This window comes from Strigops habroptila, chromosome 2, assembly GCF_004027225.2.
Source record: "Strigops habroptila isolate Jane chromosome 2, bStrHab1.2.pri, whole genome shotgun sequence".
Lineage (NCBI taxonomy): Eukaryota > Metazoa > Chordata > Aves > Psittaciformes > Psittacidae > Strigops > Strigops habroptila.
The window spans coordinates 80,993,305-81,015,005 of NC_044278.2; the positions used below are offsets into that span (position 1 = coordinate 80,993,305).

The 21,701-nt window shown below is 40.0% G+C and overlaps 1 protein-coding gene across 13 annotated transcripts in view; it reads right to left on the reverse strand.

Annotated features, from left to right (window-relative positions):
• The window catches only part of LMO7 (LIM domain 7), a 130,006-nt gene that overhangs the window by 65,364 nt on the left and 42,941 nt on the right, over positions 1-21,701 (reverse strand). For all 13 annotated transcript variants that reach the window (XM_030476618.1, XM_030476609.1, XM_030476616.1 and 10 more), the window contains exon 4: positions 8,964-9,070. In XM_030476618.1, the coding sequence (XP_030332478.1) occupies positions 8,964-9,070 (107 nt within the window). The remainder of the gene's footprint in view (positions 1-8,963; positions 9,071-21,701) is intronic.

A 21,701-nucleotide genomic window follows, 5' to 3' on the forward strand; every position in this document is an offset into this window, starting at 1 on the left:
GGTATGGTCAGGGCTGGAGATCCTGAGCTTGATCATCCAGCTTCTTCAGCCTAGAGAGGAGTTCTCTGCTTGTGTTTTCTTTAGTTGTTGGTGTTTTTTTCCCCCCTTCTGTTTCTTAAAGACAACAGATCTCTATCTTTTAAAAAACACATGAAAAGATCATGTGTGGTTAAGCTTGGCAGCTATCTAGCAGTCTTCATTCCCCCCAACCCATCTCTTTTGTCTTCTATGGTGAGACATTGTTTCATTTAACCGGTTTCAGTGACAAGATGAAAAAGACCCTGCAACCCTCTTTAGATGGTCACGCGCTTTATAAAGACATTTTAATTTGTTAATACATTACCAATTACATTCTGCAGTATCCACAGTAGGAAACCTGTTAATGCCACTTTGAAGAATACTATGAGAGTTCCGATTAAGCAGTATTAACAATTAGAACTGAAATCTCTGAAAGCAATGTAACAATCACATCTCAGGAATAGAAATGTCCAAAAGTAGAGTTTCAGATGAAGTAGGATCCACTGTTCAGCTTTACCTTCTCTATTTACAGACTATAGTTAAATGACAAACTCCCGTATCCATGGAAAACTTCAAGAAGTCAGCTTCCCCCAGTATTTAAATATAGGAGCTCTTCCTATTGAGTTGTCTGCCTACAGAAAAGCTAACTGAACTTCAACAATTTAGATGTAAAGTGGAATGAAAAATAATACAATAGTGAACTTGCATACATGTTTCCATACAATTGATATTAACGTAATAAAAGCTTATTCTTTTTAGAAGTCCTTCAACTTCCAACCTCAGATACCAGCACTATTTTTTCGTATGGAATAAAAAAAATAAAAAGTCACCACAAAAAAAAAAGAAAAAAAAAAAAGGACGCATGCTGTGCATGCTTAAAATGCATATGAGTGCCTAAGGTTCAGATGGATTCCCATGGGACTCCTAAAAGGTTAGAGACACTTAACACAAAGCAAAAGAGCATTAAAAAAAACATGGCAAAGGCTTTTAGTAATAATGGTTTTTGTAACACAACCCCCCCCCCCCCAAAAAAAAAAGTTATTCCAGAGATACTTCTAAAATCTAATAGGATCAAAAACGAGGACTCTGAACAAACCAACACCTTTCAGCAGAAAGCTGCTGTAACCTTCTTCAGCAGACCATTCAGTTTTGTAGCTTAACTATTTGAATTCTAACATAGCGCTATGGATCTGTGCCACTAGAGTTACCTGAATTGCTCTCAGTGCAACTAACAGACACTATATGTGTTTTTTTCCCAAATTACTTCAGACTCCTCATGTACACTTGCAGGTACTGGTATACAATTCCAGAAGTTTTTTATTCTTGAAGCAGAATCATCTTCACAAAATAAATAAATGGTAAATCAAATATTAGCAAAGGAATAATCCCATAAAGGAAATGTAACTGCTAAATCACTCAACAGAAAAACAAAATTAACAATCTCAACATTTCTGGTAATGATCAGAAACTTCAGAAAATAGAAGGATTAAATAGCACCACACCCAACACTTTATAGACTTTACACTGAAGAGTTGGAAGAAAGTTTCTAGCAGGTATAGTCCAAAGTCTGGAACATGTTTTATTGCCTACAACGGTTTTACTGGAATGATTAAAAGCTTATGCAAATTAATGACATGAGCATGAATACTTTACATTAAGTACAAGTTTTACAAGTCTGAAAAAATATGCTCTATTTTCATTTTCTTTACCTCTGCCTAATTGTCATCAGTATTAACGAGTTAAGTGTGTGAAATAAATTATCCTTAAATTAGTTATACCATAAATAGGATAAATAGAGCATTTTCGATTTTTAGAATATGGCTATGCCTGGGAAGTATTACCCATTTCTACGAATATGTCGGGGGGGGGGAGGGGGGAAGAGAATTTCCACACTTATGTAGTCATAGGAACATTTCTAGAGTCATTCTAAAGTGAGGGTGCTGCAATTTTCCATTTCAAGGAAAGTGTCACTAGGAAACTCAGTTACCACAATAAAAGCCTATTACAACCACATGTGTAAGAAATGTTATTTCCCTGGATATAAGTGGAAGCAGCATTCATTGTTCTAATTAAATTTTGGTTAAGTGGCTTGCATTTCAGTTTTCAAGACCCACAAAACAGCCTTATTTCTTTCATCTCAACTTGAATTCAAAGACAGTTTTTCTTATACCTTTATGCTCAAGCCTTTGTGGTGATTGACTCTTCAGTCGCCTAGGTATAAGCTGGAGACCTTACACAGGTACAAGTTTTGGGCTAACTACTACCATACTTCTTGTATTGAGGCACTTGGCTTTTATCCAGTACACAACTTTCTATTCTACAGAAAATAAAAAGGCAGGAAAGGGTGGTTCTGTGTTGGGTGTTTTGGCTTTTGGTTTGTTTGAGTTTTCTTTACAGCCAAATGAGAAGTAGGGTCTTCAACTTATTAAAAATGTATGTTTCTTGGAAAAAATCAGTACAGAAAATTCAGGTTCAGCTCCATCATGTACTCTTATTATAAGCATGAAACTCTTAAGGAAAAAAAAAAAAAAATCAATAAGATCATACAACCATAGAATGGTTTGGGTTGGAAGGGACCTTAAAGATCGGCTAGTTCCAACCCCCTGCCACAGGCAGGGACACCTTCCACTAGGACAGGTTGCCTAAAGCATAACTCTGCAAATATAATAAATATAGAAGAAGGCCCAAGTATGAAATTAGTATTATCAACAGCAAACACCAGCTCTGAGCTACCTGTCCACAAATTGATTTGTACTCTCTCTCTTCCCACCCCCCCACCCCCCCGCCAAGTATCCATTTTCAGGGTATTTGACTCTGTCTCCCTTGAGCAAAACATGGCAGTTATTCCTGAAGGACAAAATGGGATACAAGTCCCAAAAGAGTTTCTCATAATTATACCTCAAGTTTCCAGGTGAGTCACTTGTCAGTTTAAAGAGTTGAGTGTTACTGGCAGAGCAACCCTAAAAAATTCTTCCAAAGACTGACATGTATTACTGCTTTCACAATTAGAAATGTGTATTTTTGGAGAGCTTTAAGAGTACTGACAACAACCCTCTACTCAAAAGACCATCTCTTCTATCCAACAGTTGTAGTATTCATCCCATAGAACAGAAATTTCAGTTTGCCTTTGTTGACCCTGCAGAGGCAAGCATCCTGAGTAGGAAACAACTGGAATCAGGAAATTCGGCATATTCCCCAAGACGAGACAGGAAGAACATTAAAGTAATGAGAAACATCAACTTATAAACCAAACTAGAACAAACCCCAAAACCAACAACAAAACAACCCTTTTTTCTAATTAGAAACTAAAATTTACTAAACAGCATGCAGTTACTTTCCACATGAAGAACAGGAATTTACTGACTGAATGTAGCACTGGAGGAACTACACCTGGATTCAACTGTTCTCTGCTACTGATTCACTGCCATTTTCAGGAACCCTACTATACCTGCACATTTAGTGGTTGCACCCAAAAAGACAAGTGAGGCACCTTTGTCACTGAAAGTTGGCACTGGGACCATTGTAACCTGAATTATGGGGTAAAGAAGGTGGGTACTAGAGAATGTTTCGTGTTTTGCTTAACTAGTCAGTGCTAGAAGGCTTCCCTTTTGACAGTCCCTAAATGAAGAGAGTTGTGTAGTAAGGGACAATAGTTATGATATGGCAGGTAGTGATTCTGTATATATGCTTAAAATTGTCAATGTTTGTATAATAGGTATAATCGCTTATTCTTATTTAATCAGAAGGAAATCCCATGAAATGTATCCTACTCCAGATGGATGAAGAGATGCAGAATATGTTCTTACAGCTGCATCACACAGCAACTATTTCATTTTCTCAGGCTTTATCTTAAAAGCATCTAATTTCTGAACTTTTGTGGTATTTTAAATTCAGAAAGTATTATCTCTGAAGTGAAATAGAGAGCCTGTCTCAAAAAAAAAACCTCAAAACCCAAATCAGCTGAAATGCATGAACATAAGGATGAACATGCCAGATAACAGTTGTTACTTGTCTCCAGTTGGCTCTGGTTATATAGAGCTTTATGCAACACAAAGCACGGCATTCAAATTTTTCCAAGGTTGCTTTTTGCTTTAGGAAATAATGAAACATAATTGTATCAAAGAAACATTAAAATGATAAGTTTAAACTATCCAAAAGTTAGAAATGCCAGGGCCAGAGTCAGAGCTCCATTATTTCATCTCATGTATGCACTTAATCCCAACTTCAGCAAGACTTGTATGACAGGGTTTTCTGTTCTCTTAATAGGACTTACACTTCATTTAATGAACAGGATTGATAATGAATACTTAAAAAAGTACAGAGCAGCAACAAGGCCTTATTCAAATCCCAAGTTCTGCAAGGTGCAGAGATACTTCTGGCTACCTTGGGAGACAGTTTGAGCCTCATTCTAAATATAACCCTGTAGTAAAAACATTAATAGAAGCCAAATATTTTAATCTGCTATTTTATTGAGGAATAAAATTGATATTGTAAAACAAACTTCAACATTAGGACTCAGGGGCTTGTGGTAGCTTTAAAAAAAGTTTGTTGGATTTATTAGTAGTATTTAATGAGACTCTTAAAGCGGATACCTCATTTTCCAGAATTATATATATTTTTTTCAGACAGAAGAATTAATTTGCTTGAAAGACAAGACAAATTTTAGTTTACACTCTCAGTCTGATTGTTCAGGCTGCCTCCTTTAAAACTGATAATTAGGATAACAAATTCCACCAGAATTGAAGTTTGGCATCTGCCTAAGAAAACTTGCCCTTTTAACTCCACGAATTGATTTTAAAAAGAACCCTTCCACAGCTGGGAACAGCTGGGTGTGTCACCTCTAAAGAGCTGGGTAGGGAAGTGCTTACATTTTTAAATAGTGACTGACAACTGAGAGTCACTAAGCTCATATTGCATTCTTACTTTGACAGGACTAAAAAAGAATCAAAAGAAGTGTGTTAAGACAACCTCACATTCATTTAAATTTAAAAAAACCTCTCAAGCTGCTGGGTTTTAAAATAACACCTCTTCCGATTAAAACTAATAAAATCCTAGGCTAAATAAAAATAAAATCAAATATACTGAGAGAATTGAAGAGGGACACCTAGGCATACACGTAAATAACTAGCCACAAAACAGTATGATGTGCACGACTGCCAAACATGGTATGTGAGGAATAAATCCATCTGGATAATCTTTATTGGAACACATGACACATTGCTGTACTATACCATTGAGCAATAACTTCTGCAGATTTACAGAAAGACTGAACTATAAATCTCAGACATTAATCCACACTCCCATTTTCATTGGCAGAAAAGAAACCATCCATGCCAGTATATTTTTTCCACATCACCCAACTACTAATCTCATTGCTGATCTGGCAAAGCATAAAGTTTGCAAGGCTTTGAAGAGCAACCAGTAATTTTAACCAACCCTCTTCACACAACCTTCTAAACAATGAAAATTTAAGGAGCTTTTTCTTTGCAAAAAGGATAATCACATAATCACTTGGAACCAAGAGTCTGGATATTTAAGAGGATTCTTGCCTCTCCCGTCCCAGATACTAGGAATAATTACAGAGGAGTTTCTCATTATCCCTATGCATCATCTCAGTTGCAACAGAAAACAACACACAAGTGAAAGTTGTAACCTCCTTACCAGATACGAAGACTATTTGCTTAGCACAGCTTCTGGCAAGCCATGAGCAACAGAGAGTCTTCACCTTAACTCAGGTGACAAAAGAACATCACCCCACACACAAATACAAAGTTCAGTATCTCTGAATGGCATTGTGGTGGTGTTGATGAGACAGAAAGACCAAGCACTTATCAGCAAAGGTACAGTGAAAGGTACAAGGAGAACTTAACTTTTCCTTCTGGGAAGAGAGCCTGCCCAGGTGGACAGGACCACAGTCTAAGATGCCAGTGGCCTTAGGGCATATGATTTCCCACAAGGTAAGGAGAAGGAGGTACCACACACAACTGCCAGGCAGCAGAGGCAGGAAGAACAGAAGGAAGGAACACCTCTCCACAGAGCACATCATCCTCAGAGGGCAGGCGGTCCTCCTCCAGGACCATCCCAGCACCAGAGGCATTGGAGCAATCAGAGAAGCCTACAGAAATCTACAGAAGGCCCAGCATGGCAGGGATGGAGACGCAACCTCCCAGCCAGCGTCAGAAACTGGTTTTGCTCTGACATAATATGACAACTCTCATGCCTGCCTTTGGCTACAGGAGCAGACCCACACTTTTAATAGTACCTTCCTCTTATCTCCTTTCCACATGTAAGGCAAATCAGGCATCTTCTTGTGCCTGGCAGTACATATGTGTATCCCGCCAGCATGCTGTTCTCAGCCTGAAAAGCTGATTGTTTCAGCAACAGTTTATTTAATCTATTTTGGGTAGATAAGCATGCTCTAATGGTGGTGCAACAGCGAACACAGCCGTACTGCTGAGGTGTCAAAATACACACCGCTTCAGGCACACGTAAATGTTATCCTGTACAACCTATCGCAGATGGTTTAAGATGCGGGCAATTAGCCTCAGGTGACAGCAGCAAAATGGATTTGCTTAGGAATGCTAGAAAGCCAAACATTAAATGTAATCTTTTATAAAAATCAGCATATAAAAAAAAGTTTTCCCTCTTTGGGACAAGAAATTGTTTACTTCTAATGCTGAAACTAAGGTTAACAGAGGATAATATGAAAGCAAGACACGAAATAGTATCCCTTTTCTGAGGTCTGGCATCTTACAAGTTTTGAAGAAATTGGTAATTCAGCTTGAATGTGTGAAGTTATTTATTTCTATTAAATAACAAAAAAACCTTATCAGATAAAGCTCCTGATCAGATAGCATTTCTCTCCTGACACACATATGACTCTCTCTGGAAACCCTCTGAAGACTAGCTTGCTCTCTGGGTAATTGAATGACTCATAATAAACTTTTCAATGGGCAGAGTTCTCTTCATATAACTTATTTACTGCATTTCCTGCACTAAAACTTCCCAGCCCCCTCCAAACTCCTAAACACATCAAAATGTGCTAGTATAGTTTAGGTTACCACTTTACAGCATGCTCAGATACAGAAGTTTTGAATTACTTTAAGTATTTTACACACACTGTGGGATTGTCATATGACAGTGTGGAAAAATCAAACTTATATTGAAACAAATTAAAAGAGCATGGCTATACCACTGGCAGCTTCTCAACTGTAACTCAGACCCCTTGCATTGCTCTCAGTAAGAAGTGCTCAATGGTTAAAGCTGCTTTTCTGAAAATCACTAATTAACCTGTTGCCAAGTAGCTATGATGTAAAACTCCTACTGCCTTATGACAACTTCAAATTCCAGCCTTACTCTCTGCTCCCAGAGCTGGGAGGGGAACCAGAAGAGCTGAAAGAATAAAACAAAACTAAACAAAAAACACCACCAACAAAACCTGGTTACAGACCCACTGGATGAATTTCATGGCTGACCTCACTTGGGAACTGCTGTTAAAGTAGGGACAAGTTGGACAACATACCTTGCACAACAGTTTGCTAACTCGACCTCCCCGGCGTTTCAGCTTGTCACTATTGACATTGCTGAAGACCAGCTCCTGACTGCCTCTAACCCTTCCTGGTGATACCCTTTGAAGCCAACCTCCACCAAAATAACTTTAGCAAGGGTTTTGTGGATAATTAAAGCATGTTAGAACCTACGAACCCTCCAGCTTTTGGCATGATGTAGGAACCAGCAGCAAGAATATCGGCATCCTGGTAAAGTGCCAAATCCCTAAATATGTTTTGGGTAAGAGTCAAAGATTGGAAAATGCATTGCCCTCTCAAGTATCAGACCTCAAAACAGTATGAACTTTCATTCTGAAACCAGGCAGAGAGCATGTCAACATGTGCTACCGCCCGATCCACCTACACAGAGATTTCTTTCCAATTAAAGCAATTGTGTCATTTCACAATATTTTTTCCTTGTATTTACAGAAGGATTACTGCCTATTTCTCTTTGATAAAACCAGCAATTTAAGACAGGAATCAATTCTTAACATTTAACCTGACAGGTTTCCAGCAAAAAAATCACTGAAGCTTCCCTCTCTTTTTTGGAGACAAATCCACCCTTTGTACTAGCACAATAAAAACAGCTAATACTGTAAGAAAGCAAGACGCCCCAGGACAATATTTTTCCATGACACATTTATCTTAAAACACCTGTTAAGTGTCTATACAGTAAAAATGCACCTTAATCTCCCAGAAACTAGTAATAGGACTCCTAATAAGAGACACAGCAGTCCTGAAATTTGAGAATTCATCAATTATATTTCTGAACCAAATCACTGCTATTTCACAGGAAAACTCTTTTCTCTGTAAACACGACAATTTCCCTTTGTGCAATTCAGTACTTGATTTCTACTCATGCACACACACCCCCATTGACAGGAGATGTGACATTTGGTAACAAACACCTGATTAATACCTGGAGTGGCGAGACCCGTGGTCCTTGAGGAACACTGTACCCGAGCCTCGGAGCCATTCAGGTAAGTATCAGAAGTATCACCTCAGCCTTTCAGATTTTACATCAGTAATCTCAAAGCATAAAGGGAAGCAACGCTTGTGATATCATTTAACAGTTAATTTTGCTCCAAGTTTAAAATAACCTGAACAGTTTCTCTCTCATATATTAAATGCTGTAAATATTCATTAACAATTAGTTTGCTTGTAAGGCATAATACTACTTCATTTTTCCTAAATTAATTTTGTGCAAATTGTATCTATCAGTCTCAACAAGGCTTAAACCCTCAGCACAGTATTCAGAACTGCTCGTACCAGATTAAAAGAATTTTCCATAGGCAACCATTAAAAAAAAAAAAAAAAAAAAAGAGAGAGAGAGAGAGACACACCGTGAAACAGCTTAGAAGGAGAAGGGGAGGGAGAAAACAAAACCACAAAACTCACTTGACTGTAACTCGATTGGACAAATCCTGAAGATCTCCTGGATGAAAAAGCTGAGCTTCTTTCAGTCCAATATTTTCGCACGCTTTCAGAAAAACATTTATATTATCCTGCGAAGAGAAGTAGAAAGCAGTTGCTTAGTTAAAAGCACTAAGCAGGTTTTGCAAGATGATTAGCAAGAGCCTTTGAATGTCAAAGTCCAGCTCACGTAAATAATACTGAAAAAGCAAGCTTCTGGATCATAGACGCAGGTCGTTCCTCATGCACACAGGCAGGCTGGGTTGCGATCTCGGTGACTGGGGGGTACGTTAAAGATTACCTGGCATAAGGCAGCAGTGAGCCAGTAGGCAGCAATCTCCACTTTGATGTCAGCTCTGCTCAGCAAACAAACGCCCTCTTCCTTGCTTTGCACGACAAGCCTCACCTCTTGCCTTTAAAAATAACTCCAGCTACTGACATTCACCACCCAGAAACTCTTGGCAGGGGAGGAAGAAGAGGAGGGACGCACTGTTTCTATGCTCACAGACCACTGAGGGAATACTGCACCTGGAGTCTGGGTTTGGTTGCTGAGCAAAGCTCCGGAGAGACAGAAACGAAACTGTATTCAGTGCTGCTGCTTCCTTACATCGGGGGGTTTTGCTCTCCTTTGTATTCCTTCCCCCCCCCCCCCCCGCCCCCAGCTCACACCAATATTACAGAATATAGGTGCAGGGTATTAGGGTATTACAGCACCACTCACTGCACCTGCTGCAGATCAACCCACCTGCAAGAGCAAGGTTAAACAAAAATAATAAATAAATCAAGCAATAGTGAGAGAGAGATTATACAACTTGTGATCTCTTTCCACTTCATAAACAATAGGCAATAGGCAAGAAATTCCTTCTCGTTAAGGCGGAATGCTATCAACAACAAAAGAATGTGCCCTCTTGCGCACTTGCTCCCTTCAGCTGGAAGCCACAGGAAAAGGTACACAAAGTTACTTAATTCAGAAGCTAGGCACAGCCCTGTCATTTAAAGAGTTCCTAAATCAAGGTCCTGGTAACAGAGTTTCACAATATGGAAAAGCTCCACTTCAGCAATTTAATACACTTTAAACTTTTTTTTCTTTTTGACACATAGTCACTGGCTGTAACAATTATACCATCATTTAAAATTTCTTTACAAACAAGAACCATAAAGAAAACAACCACTGCCTCTAATACAGGCTTTAAAAAGTAAAAGAAACCCAAGAATACCCACAACCTTCTGTTTTGAATGTCCTTAGGATTCTAGTATTTATCAGTCTGTAAACACAGCTTCATTCAAGGAAAATATTTGAACAAGGTATTCCCTGTGCAGGCTGCAGGCTCTGTGTTAACACATCCAAAAGATCCCAAGTGTCTCACACTGGAAAGGTTTTGCCTCAAAGCCTGACGTGTGATGTGCCACAGTGGGAGCTGCTCTGCTTTAGGAGGATGTGACATGACAACAATGAGGGGGAACATGATGTGGTGGCAAATGAAAGGAAGTGGCTTGGAAGCATGGAGAACAGGCAACCTCACCTCTGCCTGTGCATTAGCCTCTGCAGTGCCCAGGGGGCTGCCTGCTCAAGTGGCCAAGGAGATTGATGATGGGGGGGTATAACCTCAGGAGGTACATTTACTTTTCCTTTCCATGCAATGCCCCTTTTTCCTTTCCATGCAGCATAGGGAAATCTGACTAGATGTGTCAGTTTTATTCAAATAATATTTGAGTGCTGGTGAGGCACTGGCACAGGCTGCCCAGAGAAGTTGTGGTTGCTCCATCCCTGGAAGTTTTCAAGGCCCGGTTGGATGGGGCTTTGAACAACCTGGTCTAGTGGAAGGTGTCCCTGCCTGTGTTAGACGTGTGGGAACGAGGTGATCTTTAAGGTCTCTTCCAATACAAGCCATCCTATGATTAGTACCAAAATCCCAAAGACTTGAAAAGGCACAGCTTCTTCTGTATGGAAGAGGCCACAGACTACAGTCCCATTGCAAGAAGGGGAGCTACTTGGTAAACAACAGACATGCAACTCTCAGATCAGTGTTCAGGGGTCTGAGGAGTCCAAGAAACTTCTGCAGAGCAGAAGGAACAAGTAGTTGCAAGAGAGTGAACTGAAGTGACACTGACGCTGATCAAGGCAACATGCCCTGATTGTTCTGACCAATCACCCAAACTCAGAGTCAACTCCCAAAGCAATGGGTTACGTCAACTGAACTGCAGAAAATGAGCACATTGTCCAGGTAAACAAGGAAGAAAGTCAGAGATTTAGAGAAATGGATGATGCCTACACCCCTAGCACTAGGAAAACAAAGCCGAGGAGTTGCTCATCAGTGGCTGCTTGGCTGCACAACCACTGAACCGTTGGCACACGAGAAAATTAATTTTGAAGGTGTCACAGCAATTAAACCTACCAAACATCAACCTCCTGATATAGAACACTTACAGCCCCTGAGAACATCCATGCCAACATGAGTCGAGACCTTCAGAAACTGGTCAGAGGCAGGGGAAGACAACTCAAGAGGCAAACACAGCTAGCCACAGCACTTGCATGCAGGATAAAACATGGTTCAAAATCTGCCTCCCCCAGCTCCCAAGCTAGCAGTTTGATCACACCTACTATCTCACAGGTGACTGCCCCAATACCAGCTCTCCTCCAGTCAGGGTCTGGAACTGACCCCCCAAAAGCATCAGGAGATGGCACCCAAAAGGTTAGCAAATTGACTCAGGTTAGCAAATTGACATAAAAAGATATCATTTCAACAAATCAGCACTTGTAAATACTGTCCTTGCCAAGTTATTCTTGACCATCCCTAATCATCATAAATCACCAAAGCTACAGGTGTCAAAATAGCTAACAGCAGTTTTAAACTCTACCAGAATAATGAACCTTAAAATTAATTTTAAATAGCACCACAGAAATAAGCAGGGGAAAAAAGACAAGCTATCAACCTTGCAATTAGATTTAACATTAGAAATGCGAACAGGAACATTGTTCAGTGATTAATGCATTCAAATATAGAAGCCATCATGCTATTCCTTTTAGCAATATAAGTGCACTTTGAATAAGGCTAATTGAAGTTACAACTTCAGCTTCAAAGCGTATACTGCAATCTGAATCTCATCATACTTCCCAAAAATGATTCTTAAGCATTTGGAACTCAAAAGCCTGAAGAAGCACATCACACCAGATCTACCTCCTGGTGACTGCAAGTCACGGAAGTGGCATGCTTGAGGGTAAAAAAGGGCTCATGCCTATGTCCACAACTGCCCTCTACCACTGAGTTGTTCCAAATCTCTGTAAATGAGGGCAGGCCATATAAGTTTAGGAAAGATTCAAATTAGTAGAGTTGCAGAGAGAGGAGTATGATGACGAGAGAAGACAAGGGACCTATAAAATGAGAACTGGAGAGCTTGGTTCCGTTATACCCATAAAATGGGGCACGAAAGGCAATACTGCTGCCATCTACCAGCACGAGGGAAGCGAAACCAGAAAGGGAGAGAAGAGATGCCGAGTCCAAAGGCAAGGCTCCATGGTGAGGCAGATCAAATACATTTATGTAGAAAACATAAGGTTTCTGACCATTAAAAAAGAAATCTCCTGAACTAACAGGCACTATATGGACAAAAATCAACTCCATGATTTTAATACAGAGCTCCAGCAGTGCATTTCCATAAGCACCTGAAGTTGGAATTAGCATCATAGAATTACAGAGTTTAAATCACAACAAAAATAAAGCCTTAAGTCTTAACCACAAAATTCAAGTGCAATTTATTTCTGGTGTGTTATTACTACTTCCAAGTGTTTTGGTGAGAGGGGGTAGGGAGGTTGGAAGGAGCTTTGAAGGGGCAGTTTCTTTTTCCCCAGACAGTGTGCATGATGAAAGCGCAGAGCATTTCAGATGCTCCCAGCATGACTTGAGTTTCCCACATGCAGTACAGACTTACATTAAATGCACAGCGCAGAATGCTGAGTAGGTATAGCTATTACCGTTCAGCATTTCATTTTTGTCTCAAACTTCAAAGTAAACCGCACCCAAAAACTCTGAGAAGTCGTAACACAAGAGAGACGGAGCCAGCAGTGGGAAGCAGGTCAGCCACGAGCACGCATTTAAATACCACTGTTTGGGGGGAATGACAAATGATACCACATGCTTTCAGGCATGCACCTGCCTTTCTGGTCCCATGGGGCATCACTAGCCACAAACCCTTCCCTCTGCCTGTTGCTAAAGCATCCCTCTCTAACCAGCATTGAGGAGCCAAGATAACAAGCCCATATTGAAAGTGAGACTGTGGTCCATTCCCTCCCCCTCTCCAATATCCTAGCAAAGCATACAGAGTGCCTTTCTCACTCTTTATGGGCACAGCCTTATGGACATGAGGAGAGCAAAGAGCTGAGTTTCCCCTGTTCTTCCTTGCCAGACCTCAGTGCTGCTCCTGCTCCCAGGCAAGGGGCAGGGGGGCTGCACCAGAGCTCTGCACTCCCAGCAGGGCTGCCACAACAGGGCTGCTCATTCCCACCACTATCCTCCAGACTGCAAAGAAGAAAGAAGCCAGTCACTCTATGGGAGAACATGAGAATACGGACACCTTCCTTTAAAAATAATTTAAAAAGTAATTTAAAAAACTGAAATAAAATTTGAGGGATTGCAACTGGCAGTGGTGTCATGTTTGCACCTGTCATCAACTCCTAATATATGCCACCATGGCAAGAACTTGAGACAAAGGTGAACAGCACTATGAAAAGGAAGACAAATATACAGGACTGGTGAGGTAGTGGTGGGAAATATATAGGTTCCTCAACACCTATAAAACCCAGAAAATACAGTGATAACTTCTAAAACAGGAAGAAGGAAAAAAAAAAAATATGGAAAATGCAAAAGTAGAGATACAAAAAGGATGGAGAAAGAGTTGATGTTAAATAGGAAAACCACAACCACACACTAACCTAAGAAGAGACATACAGTGTGTAAAATACATAAAGAGTCTCAGAAATCTCTAAAGTGAAAGAGCATAAAGTGAAAGGCAATTAAGAAGAGAGGTCTCCATGTAAGCATGTGTAAATACCATCTTATTTTGACTACTTCTGTGCAATGCAACATCACAGTAAATTCATCTTCTATATTTGAGATGCAATTTAATTAAAAAATAAATCCCTCATTATCATTATTATCTGGGTGGGGCAGGAATATTAAACAAGCGTGTAAATACATTTGCTTTCTTTAAGGTGCAGTCATGCTGTGTGGTAAGCGTGTCTTCTCCCTGGTTAACTGTTTCTCTGAAGCCTGACACATGCACTGAAACACAGCGAGCTCTCGTAGGCATACAAGTTATGGCACATTTTTCAATTCACTTGGCACCTGGGAGAAAAACAATTTAATTAACATGGTGTTTTTCTGTTTTTCCTGGCTGCATCTGCAACAGATGAAGACAGTCCTCCAGGTTGTCTCTTACTTTTATGCAAACACCCACTGTTTCAGTTAAAAACCTTACTTCTACTGCAATATAAAACTCTGTTTTGTTTTGGGTTTGGCTATTTGTTTTGTTTTGGGTTGGTTGGTTGGGTTTTTTTGTTCTGATTGGTTTGAGTTTGTTGCTTGTTTTTTCTGGTTTGGGTTTAGTTTTTTTGGGGGGTGGGATTTTAGGGGTTTTTTTGTTTGTTTGTTTGGGTTTTTTTGCAGAGTATCAAGGTGAAGAATGGAAACTGAATTTCATAATGGCACCCTATGCTTGCAGGGCCATGAAGCACATTCACATGGAAGTATTACAGCATCACCCAGACCATGACTTAGTGCCAGAAGTTGTTTTCATTTTCCAGGCTCCCAGTGGGGGGGGGAGAAAAAAAAAAAAAAAAAAAAAAAACAACCCACAAAACCAAAACCAACCCCAAAAATCTCCACACAACAACAAGCTTCTGACATTTTAGGAACAGAAACCGATGCATTTTTTCAGCTACAGAATTCTGAAAATCATCTGAGTAGATCACATTTAAGAGACATTTTCCGAAGTACGTTTATGGAGACATTTGGAGTCCTCTCGAAAGCTTACACTGTGTCTCCTTCAGCTCTGCGTTTGTGACAAACCCTCTTTATTGGTACCCTTAAATAAGGGCATATTTCCATTACAAAGAGAGGTATTTTTTTAAAAAGTAGGATAGAGGCAGCACTATACTGACCACTAAGGCTGGCTCAAATTGGCTAAATGCAGACTTCAGAGCTGCATTTTGCAGCAGCATCACTGTGCAGCTACATGTTGTTTATATTTGGAGGTGGGGTAAGGGAAGAAACGTACAGCAGGAGCTCGTTGAACAAGTTGGGTAACTTGCTCTTCCTCCGAGGTACGTTTCGGTTATTAGCGCTGGCTGTGGGTGCGGGTGGGGGCAGAAGGGGTGATGGGGAGAGCAAGGAATGGGGCTGAGCCAACCTTGTGGTCTGACCACAAGCCTGGAAGCCAGGAACTCACAGTTACCACCGTGGCCTTGCACACTGGGGTGCTCAGTGCCCATCACCCACTTATCTCATCTGCAGACTGTGGTCCCCGCTCCTACAGCTCTTCTTGTTTCTCCTAAGGCTGCTAATGGATTGGACCCTGAACTGAAAGGAGAAGGAGGAGCAGGTGGAATAGCTAAACTACTTTTCCCTCCCTTTTTGGGCCCAAAACTAAAAATAATGATTAAAGCGATCATCCTGCAGGGGTAATTTGACTGAAGACTGACCTCAGGGCTTCAGTACGTTATCCCACATATAAGAGTGTACAGAGCACCATGTTGGCCAAAGATGAGAAATGGTGCTAACTGCGTTGCCACTCCCCTCTGTGTGCCCTTCGCTGTTTTTCCACCTTAGGTGAAATAATAAATTACTGTGATCCTTGATACAGGGATTCCCTGCCCCTGCTCTACGCATGATTACAGACACCAACTCTTTTAACGATTCACTTCCCAATTTCCTCTCAAAAAACAGGTGTTCCTTCTGCCAGACTGCAGGAATGAAACTTTATGCATAAACTTTCTTATTACCTCAGTGCTCGCAATATCGATAACTGTAAGTCACCCAAGAAGAGGAATATTCCCCTTCACCACTGCAATTCATGAGTAGCAGAGCTCAACCATTATGGAAACCACATTCTGAAGCAGCCTTAGATAAGAACTACTCTGGTTTTGAGCAAAAAGGGCCATCCATCCCCCAAACCCCAATTCCACCTGCAATGACAGGAGCCAGTTATGGACCTCTGTACGGCCAAAGTGTGTACTGAAGGATCTTCCCCAGAGTTTGTTCCTCAGCTCCCAGCACTGCCCACCACCATATGTAATGGCCAGCAGAAGACCTCTCTCCTCAGCTGACCTCATTGCTGCAACCTCTTGCAGCACTGAGCTCCGCAGTTTCCTTCCAACAGGAGTAATGGGATTAAGGGAAACACACAACAGAAATTAATGGGGTATTTTTGCAGCAAGACTTCCAAGTTGACGACTTTCAAGGTGCTCAACAGAGGAAGGGACCAACTGTCATCAATGACTTGACATTCCTCCCAGGCCTGTGTCTTTTACCCAGCTACAGCATAACCTTTGCTATGACATTACAGCTGTATATTACAGCAACAACATGCACCAAATAAGGCTTTTATTGGTAAGAGAGTGAATATCAGGTTGTAAACCACAGGTGTGTTTCTGGGATGTTAGTGCTACCAAATAAGGCCAGCTGGAAAGGACAAGGGCAAAAGTACAGCACGCGAGCACTATGGGCAGACATGCCTTGTCGGTAAGGATAGCTCTCTGTACTTCACAACTTCATCTTATTTTGGGCCAGACAAAGAGCCTAGCTCATGCCTTGCAGGCATTCTTACTGTAACGAACATACAGGCTTGGAAAGTCAATATGGAATAACCATCCCAGGCTATTTCTGTATTTAGACAGGCCTTAACTTTCCCACCAGTTAGCTGCATTCCAGTCAAAGGCAAGGAAAAAAAAAAAAAAAAAATTAACTCAAGTGATGTGCTTTTCACCTCAAATGGTTTATACAAAACAGACTTTACAAGCAAAGTGTGTTAAATACTCCAGTGCCAAGTCACCCCACTACACAGAACAGGAATGACAGTAATCCACTTAAAGGTGAAACTCCCCTGAAGCCTAATGAGTAATGAAAGAAGTAAAGACCTCTTGTTCTTGAAATACAAATTTTTGGCACCCTCTCTCTCTTTTTTTTTTTTTTTTTTTTTTTTTTAAGTTGCATACACAAGTTTTTCTGTTTTCCTCACACAGGTCAACAATTTGATATAGATGAAATTCAGTCCCTCCACATACAGGGCTTGAAACAGAGCAAGTTGCCTCAGATCCTCAAGTCACATAGTCCCTGAATTTTAGACTATGATTTAGTACTTGTCTTCCTGAAAGAGAATTTGGAAGTTTCTTCTAACTTTGCTTCCTTCAAGAGCCAGAAATCTTTTGCATCTCAAGAAGAGTAGCCTCCTACTACTATATTTAATCCTTGCTACAATCCTACTACCATATTTAATCCTTGCTGCCCTATGCAGGCTTATCCTATGCTGAAAGAAAGCTCTGCCAGCACGCCTAGATCAATGCTCAGGTTCAGAGATGATCTGCCTTGAAGCCCATCTGAACTCCTGCATTAGTGCCAGGCTTCCTTGTGTCACTCCCTGTCCTCATGCCCCGCAGAAAACAGCAACTCAGCACCCTGTATTTGGCAGCGTGTGGTGTTGGCATTGTATTTAATTGCTTTTTTACATACATCACTGGAGGAGGGCGATTCACCACAGGCACGCGGGCGTGGAAGTGTTCAGATGGGCGTTAAAAGACGTTGTGTAAGTATTTTATACCAAACAGAAGAGCCAGTAGCATAGCTGTACAGCTCCAGCACTCAAAGCACAAAGTTATCACTGCTGCAATTAACATTTACTTTCTTTGGAAATTGCTGCAAAATTTAAACACTACACATCAACAAATATCTGACAAACCAGTCACTGTAGCATCCAGCTCAGGAAGATTTAACACACATAAAGACCAACTGCCACAAGAAATCTCAAAACTGCACTTCCTTGGCAAAGGAAGGAGCAATCAGATTATAAATGTCACAAGTATGATTTAAGGTGTGTACCTGTTCTACGTGGTTGACATTTTTTTTTCCAGTTAGGAAGGAATGTTTCTTTACAAACACAGAAAGAGTCATCAGTTATTTAAGGAAATAAAAATAGCGTACAGACTACAGCTGATGGAGTTTAGAAATGGAAATTTTTTGTAGTTTGTTTGGCAACCATATTTATGTATTTTGTTAAGTGCTGGCAAGTTAAGGCAAAAAAGGTCACACTTTTTCAGAGCTTTGGTTCAGAGCAGAAGGAGAGATGAAAAATTTCCACATTAGAAAGTTCTCGCTGCCCATCGTATTGCTTTACAGTTAGTTTACAAGAATTTTTAAATTACTTAATTAGCATTTTGACATCTCATCCCAGTAACATGCTGGAAGCATCAATTTGGAAGAAATTCTCTCATTTAAAGCCTCCCCAAAATACTACTTTTGATTCATGGACATCAAACAACAGGCACAGTACTGACTGTCCCCTGACAAGAGACCAGGGTAAGTAGTTGAACCTTCATTTCTTGGGGTCTGTACCAATATAATTTCTTCCCACTTGTGTCTCCTCAACATATTTCATTTCATCATCTCCCACCCAAAACCTGCCAAGTTCAATCCAGTGTCTGGGTTTCATTCTGCCTGATCGAAGTCTTGAGCAGCTACTAAAAATGTCACAAAGAGTTTGCATCAACCTCCTCTTTCCCCACACCCTACATTTCAAAGTGTTTAGGCAGCAACAGAAAACAATTAACGGAAATTGAGAGCTAAGGCTGAAATGTACCATATGTTTTCAAGCAGAAGGCCACAAAACATCAGTAAACCACTGCTGAGATTACATACTCCCACTATCAGGCACTGAAAGACTACAGAACAATGTCATCTCTAACTATTAATAACCATACTTCCTTTCTAGCACACAATCCTCTTTTCTTAATTGTCTAACAGAGGTATTTCCATACAAGCCACATTCCTCTTTCCCATAAGACAGTAGAAAAGGTATTAGAAGTGATTTATAGTTCCACATACATTCCTATCAGGTCTTGCATCACTCCTGACATTTGCTAATTTATAGCTTTAGGTTCTCGTAACTAAAGTCAGACTTTTTTGGTTGGTTGTTTTTTGGGGTTTTTTTTTTTTTTTTTTTTGTTTGCAGTATAGTTTGTGAGTACACTGGACTGAGACTCAACCCCTACTATACTCTGACTTACTGACTGAACTCGGGAAAGCCACTAAAACTCCCTCTACCCATGCTCTGCTGTTTTCAAGTGTAGAACTGAAACCATGGTAAAAGCGCTCTTTGCAAAGTACTCCAAGATATATAAAAAGTTCTTACAATGTTACAAAAAGGTAAGACTTTTCTTATTTTTTTAACCATAATTATCAGGTTTCTGAAATGCTCCATAACTTTACAAAGACCAAAAAAAGTCATAACATTGTTTGGGTTTTGTGTTTGGTTGGTTTTTTTGTTTGTTTGTTTTTTTAAAACCGGATTTTCATCCCACAGTTTGTGTGCCCATAGTGTTCCCAAATTTGAAGCAACATTTGCTTGGCAGTATGAAGTAACATCAACTGAAACTTCTAAATTTTACCAAAGAAACACACATGCTAATTTCCAATTATATTTTTTGTATCACTAACAAAATCTCATTAAAATCCATAAAGTAAGAAAAACATAGTCTTCCTTACATCCAGCCTGAATCTCCCCTCTTTTAGCTTAAAACCACCACCTCTTGTCCTATTGCAACAGACCCTGCTAAAAAGTCTGTCCCCATCTTTCATGTGTTCTGGTACACTTCAAAACCTTCAGAAGGTTTACATCGCTCAGCATTACCCCCTCATTGCTGCAAAAAGAGAACAGACAAGCAAAAAGAGTACGTCAAATGGTTATGAGCTCATTAGTCAGCTCTTGACCAAAATTTATGAGCATTTATGGGCTATTTCTTATGAGCATTTTTGGACACTGTTAGTTGCTGCACAACCAGCAATTCCATCCAGGTTTGAGCCTTTGTTTTTTGGTGTTTCATAGCAAAGCAAGCGACTGTAGCTTTTATGTAAATTTGTCCATGTATTTGTGCTTCCTCATTTTTCATGAGGGATAGAAAGGAGATGTTCTCCCATACTTACTTTTCCATACCAGAGAAGCTACTGTTAATATTACTAATGTAGCCTATACTAGTCAAATTCACAGAGCAGAAGTTTAATACTTAGAAATTCAAATCATTTAAAAAATACAAAATGCAAGAAGACAGAAAGCATGCACCAATATAACAGCTACACTAAGCAGAAGGAGGTGAATAGCAGGAGAAAATATACAGTCAGGATTTTCAGCATGAGGAAATGAACTTCACAACTAGATATACTTTCAAGAGCAGAATTTTTTTTTTTATTAAAATAAAACCTCTCATATTAATATTGCCATATTTTTAAATTTAAGTGGAAAACACATCTAATTTTATTCTAAGTAACCTAGAGAAGGAACTTTGCAGCCAAGTCCTAAATAAAACATAAAATCTTCACTTTGCAAGTGTGGATTTTACCTGAAAAATTGTTTTACAAGTGTCCTACAATAAAGTCAAAATGTCATCTGCATGCCATTCTCCTGCAACACAAAAAAAACAACCCTGTCAAGAAAACTTTCCCACAGAAAAGAAAATTTTGGCCAGCTCCACTTGATGACAAGAGATAAGGAAGTACCAGGGCGGTTCCACGGTTTGCAAAGTGTTAGGCATAAAGGCTCAGAAAAATATTTTTAATGGCAACATTTTCATCTTATCCACCCATCTTTATCTCCCTTTTCATTTTGGTATAGCTTTCTTCCATATGTCCCTTCTTACCTTTATTATTCCCTACTTCCCTGGTTTAGGAGGCACACACCGATGACCTCTGTAACAAAGTAGCTCTCCCACACTGTCTGAAGTGGCTGTCTTGGTGCAAGTGGAATTAATACCTTCTGATACGTCAAATAAGTAAATTATAGAATGTAGTGATGTTACATTAGATTGCATTAAAGAGAGGGAATGATGCTTGAATAGCACTTGTCAGAAGGGCATGTTGAGCCTTGGTGAACCAGAAAAATAAGTGTCTGAAAAATCCTGCCTGGAAAACTATCAAGACATTCTTCACCCTAAAGGAACCTTAATTCCCCACTAGAACAAAACAAAACAACAACATCCCAATTCTACAGTATTTCAGATGCACATGTTCAAACCTGGGACTGCCTAGAAATGTGCAGTTTTATTCTCTTGTGTGAAGGGGAACCAAAAGTTCACCAAAAAAAACCCTCTGGCAAAGCTGAAGAACTTGATGAATATGACATTTGGTGCTAATATTCATCCAGCACTCACACCGCGACAGTTAGCAACATCTCTGCTCATTTGAAGTCTAGGACCAACTTTAAAAAAAAAAAAAAATTAAAAAAAAAAAAAAAAAATCACTAATGGCATTTAACTTACAATTCTAAAAACCCAAGAGCTTTCTGCTCTGTCCTGTGGTTTGACCTCAGCCCTCTGATGTGATGAAATGTTTCCCAACCACAGAGCAAAGCATTGCACTTCCACCTTACCGGAGATGCGAGGAAAGATAGATGGTCTTAGAAGACCAAATTGGTACACTGCAAGGCAAGACTCCCATCAGCTACCACTCTCCAAAGGAGATACTG